Source organism: Nanorana parkeri, unplaced genomic scaffold (assembly GCF_000935625.1).
Source record: "Nanorana parkeri isolate BGI_ZX_2015 unplaced genomic scaffold, ASM93562v1 scaffold1241, whole genome shotgun sequence".
Taxonomy (NCBI): Eukaryota; Metazoa; Chordata; class Amphibia; order Anura; family Dicroglossidae; genus Nanorana; species Nanorana parkeri.
Genome location: NW_017307509.1, coordinates 276,701 through 280,322, shown reverse-complemented (window position 1 = coordinate 280,322; position 3,622 = coordinate 276,701). Strand labels below are relative to the sequence as shown.

The 3,622-nt window shown below is 47.8% G+C and overlaps 1 protein-coding gene across 1 annotated transcript in view; it reads left to right on the top strand.

The window, feature by feature from the left end:
• The window catches only part of LOC108797189 (chymotrypsin-like elastase family member 2A), a 12,020-nt gene that overhangs the window by 4,863 nt on the left and 3,535 nt on the right, over nucleotides 1-3,622 (top strand). The window contains exons 4-6 of the mRNA XM_018568764.1: nucleotides 950-1,078; nucleotides 2,055-2,191; nucleotides 2,895-3,040. Of these exons, the coding sequence (XP_018424266.1) occupies nucleotides 950-1,078; nucleotides 2,055-2,191; nucleotides 2,895-3,040 (412 nt within the window). The remainder of the gene's footprint in view (nucleotides 1-949; nucleotides 1,079-2,054; nucleotides 2,192-2,894; nucleotides 3,041-3,622) is intronic.

Here is a 3,622-nt window from a genome sequence, read left to right as displayed (position 1 = left end):
TATAATAATAATAATAATAAAGAATTTTTGTTATTTGCATCTATTCACACAGACATTGTTTTCAAAAAGACTCATAGGGCAAATTTATATTCAAATTCCTATAAATAGGCCCCTAAGTAAACATATGTGCTTTTAGTAAACTAAATTAAATGCCACTTTTGTGCATGTTCCTTTCTATTGAAAAAAAAACAGATTAAAGGATATGTATAACCAAGGCTGTTTTTTAAAAATAGTTTTAGATAGCGTAGGGAAGGGGTTAAAACCTCTGCCAGTTTACTTTTGTTGCATGTGTACCATTGGGGAAATTTTTCATCACTTCCTGTCCCGGTGGCGCAACAGGAAGTTAGAGGAAATCTCCCAAAAGTGAGAGGATTTCCTCTTTTAGACAGTTGTCCCCAAAAACAGGTGCCCCCAATGGAGGATTTCCACTCACCTTTTGTTCTGGTAATGATTTTGGATTAGCAGAGGCCAATAAAGTGATATAAGCAGAAAGTCCCCTCCGATAAAGTGTATGGCCAATAAGTCGGGGTGAACGATATAAGGAGAGAGTATAGCATTGCAACCAATCGGATTTTACCATCCATCAGTTTGCAGCATTCTGATGCGTTTTTCTGCACTTTAAAGGTGTGGCTTTGCACAATGAAAGATTGCATTCATGACTAGTTAGGGCACCGGGGTTAAAACGCGTTAGTTGTGTGTTTCGTTACGGCAGCAATTTCATTTGAATGGTCTGCCTATTACATGTCAGGGCACCCAAGGAGTGCAACACACATACAGCACACACATACACTGAGAAGGGGACTTGGGGTTCTATTCAGAAGTAATGGAGCGGCATTGTACCAATGCATGTAACACGCCCCACCGCAGTACAGCAGTGTGACCCCGGCCCCTGCGGTCTTGTATTCATAGATAATAATTACAATGTATCCAATCGTTTGTTTTCTTATAGCACCTCCAGAGTGTACAGAGTCCAGCTCGGAAGACACAACCTGAGACAGAACGAACCCAACGTCAAGACCATCAGCGTCACCAAGCTCATTAACCACCCCCGATGGAACTCCAACCTTCTGGCTAACGGGTAACCTCCTACGCCGCAGACAATACTCGGATAATGCTTTTAAAGGATACTTTTTATTTGGGATGCACCGATACCGAAACTAGTATCGGCATCAGTGCCGTACTCAAACTCGCCCAAATGCTCCAATGCCTAGCCCGATATTTCCGGTATCAGGAAGCCGGGCAGCGAGTCATTACATACTGCCCGGCTATCTGATCGGGTGGGAAGCCGACTCCATGCTCCCTCATCACATGTGACGGGGGAGCATTGAGCCGGCTTCCCGGGCAATCAGGAAGCCGGGCAACGCGCTATTACACGGGGCCCCGCCTTCCGGATTGGCCAGAAAGCCGGCTTCATGCTCCAGGGAGCATGGAGACGGCTTCCCTGCTAATTGGGAAGCCGGGTGGCGAGTCCCTACATGCGTCCTGGCTAAACAAAGAGACAGGTGGCGAGTCATTACAAGCCGCCCGGCTTCCTTAATGGGCCTGCCGGTATCGGTATTCGGTATCGGCGAGTATCGGGAAAAAATATCGGTAATTGTCCTCGAAAACGGTAAAAACGGTATCGGTGCATCCCTAATTTTTAGCTTTAGATACAGTTTGGAAGGGTACTGTATCTGTCTTTTATTTGCTGTCTTGGTCCCTTTAAGACATCAGGAAGTGAGAGAAACTCTATTTAAAGTGAGGGAACCCTCTCACCAGGACACACATATATATATATACAGCTCAATTCACAAAGCAGACATAACAGGATAAGGATCCTTATTTTCAAAAGCAGTGACAGTTAGTTCCTGCAGGGAAGGGGGGGGAGGGGGAAACCAGGGAAGGCAAAAGTTAAGCAGATTAAACTTCAGTCCAATCAGGAGGGAGGGTGTGCTTCTCCAGTTCTACACACATGTGAACACTCTTGCTTTTCATGATATTAAACTTAATTTAAAATGTACCGGTCCTTTAAATAGTGGGTTTCCATAGTAAATACTTTCCCTTGCATCCGCTAGGAATGACATCTCTCTCATTAAGCTGGCAGAGCCCGTAGAATCCAACGACGTCATCCAGCCCGGTTGCCTGCCCCCTCCCGACGTCATCCTTGGACACAACGTTGGCTGCTACGTCACCGGCTGGGGAAACCTCCAGAGTAAGTGCAGCTTAGCTTTAAGGGACCTTGTACTATGGGAAATCCCATAGACTGAAGGCTGGTCTCTCCTTAGGGAAATGCTGGCTGACTGGCTGCCAGGTGGGTGCCTTCCAAGCTACAAAACCAAAACAAGTACTGTAGTGTATAGCTGGGCGAATGCTGTTTGCATGGTATTCCCACCACTAGATGGTGCCAAAGAGCACAGTAATTTCCTATGCTCCTCGGCTCCATCTAGTGGCGGGAGTTTCCTGTGCTCCTCGGCTCCATTTAGTGGCGGGAGATTCCTGTGTTCCCTGGTTGCATCTAATGGCAGGAGTTTCCTATGCTCCTCGGCTCCATCTAGTAGCAGTAATGTCCTATTCTCCTCGGCTCCATCTAGTGGCGGGTTTCTTATGCTCCTCAGCTCCATCTAGTGGCGGGTGTTTCCTATGCTCCTCGGCTCCATCTAGTGGCGGGAGTTTCCTATGCTCCTCATCTCCATCTAGTGGCGGGTTTCCTATGCTCCTCGGGCTCCATCTAGTGGCGGGTTTCTTATGCTCCTTGGCTTAGGAATGAAATGCGAATGGCATTCGCCCAGCTATACGCTGGATGGAACGATTATACATTAGCCCCTGGGTACGATCATCCTTTCTAAAGTCAGGAACACTTTAACAATAAATAGAAAGACTTATGTATGTTAATATGATGCATTTTTTATTTGTAGCCGGCGGACCCGGCGCAGATGCCTTGCAGCAAGCTCTTCTCCTGGTTGTGGACTTTGACACCTGCTCCCTGTCTGACTGGTGGGGAAGGACCGTGAAGACCAACATGATCTGCGCTGGTGGAGACGGCGTAGTGTCAGCCTGCAATGTACGTACTGCCGGAGAAAACCTAATGGCCCCCATTCCCCATGCCGCAGTATCACTTAAAGGAGAAGTAAAGTCAAACCTGTTTTGTGGCTTTACTTCTCCTTTGGGCCACAGGAGGACATTTGCTAATATGTTCCTGTGACCCAAGGTTAGTAGATAGCGGGCTAATGCTAAACTGCTGACAGTGCAGAGCTGTCCCAGGTAGGGTTGCCACCTTTTCTTTCAGCAAAACCCGAACACTCTAGCGACGCATAGAGATTTTTTTGGGGGGAATGAGTTGCGGCTTATTCATATGTAAATAGTGTCACCCATTCATATGTAAATATCACAGTCAAGACTATTTTCAGTGGGGGGCCAGTAGCCCCAATCTTCATTTTGGTTGCCCCCGTCTGCCTGACATCTTGTGTTCGGGCTTCTGCTGCCATGAACCCCGGCACAGCATTCAAAACCCGTAATGTCCGTGTGAATCCTGGACAGGCGGCCAGGGGCGTATCTGCCGCGAGGCAAACACGGCGTTTGCCTCGGGCGGCAGATTCCTAGGGAGCGGCAAAAATGCCGGGGTCTCAATGTACCGGCCCGCGGA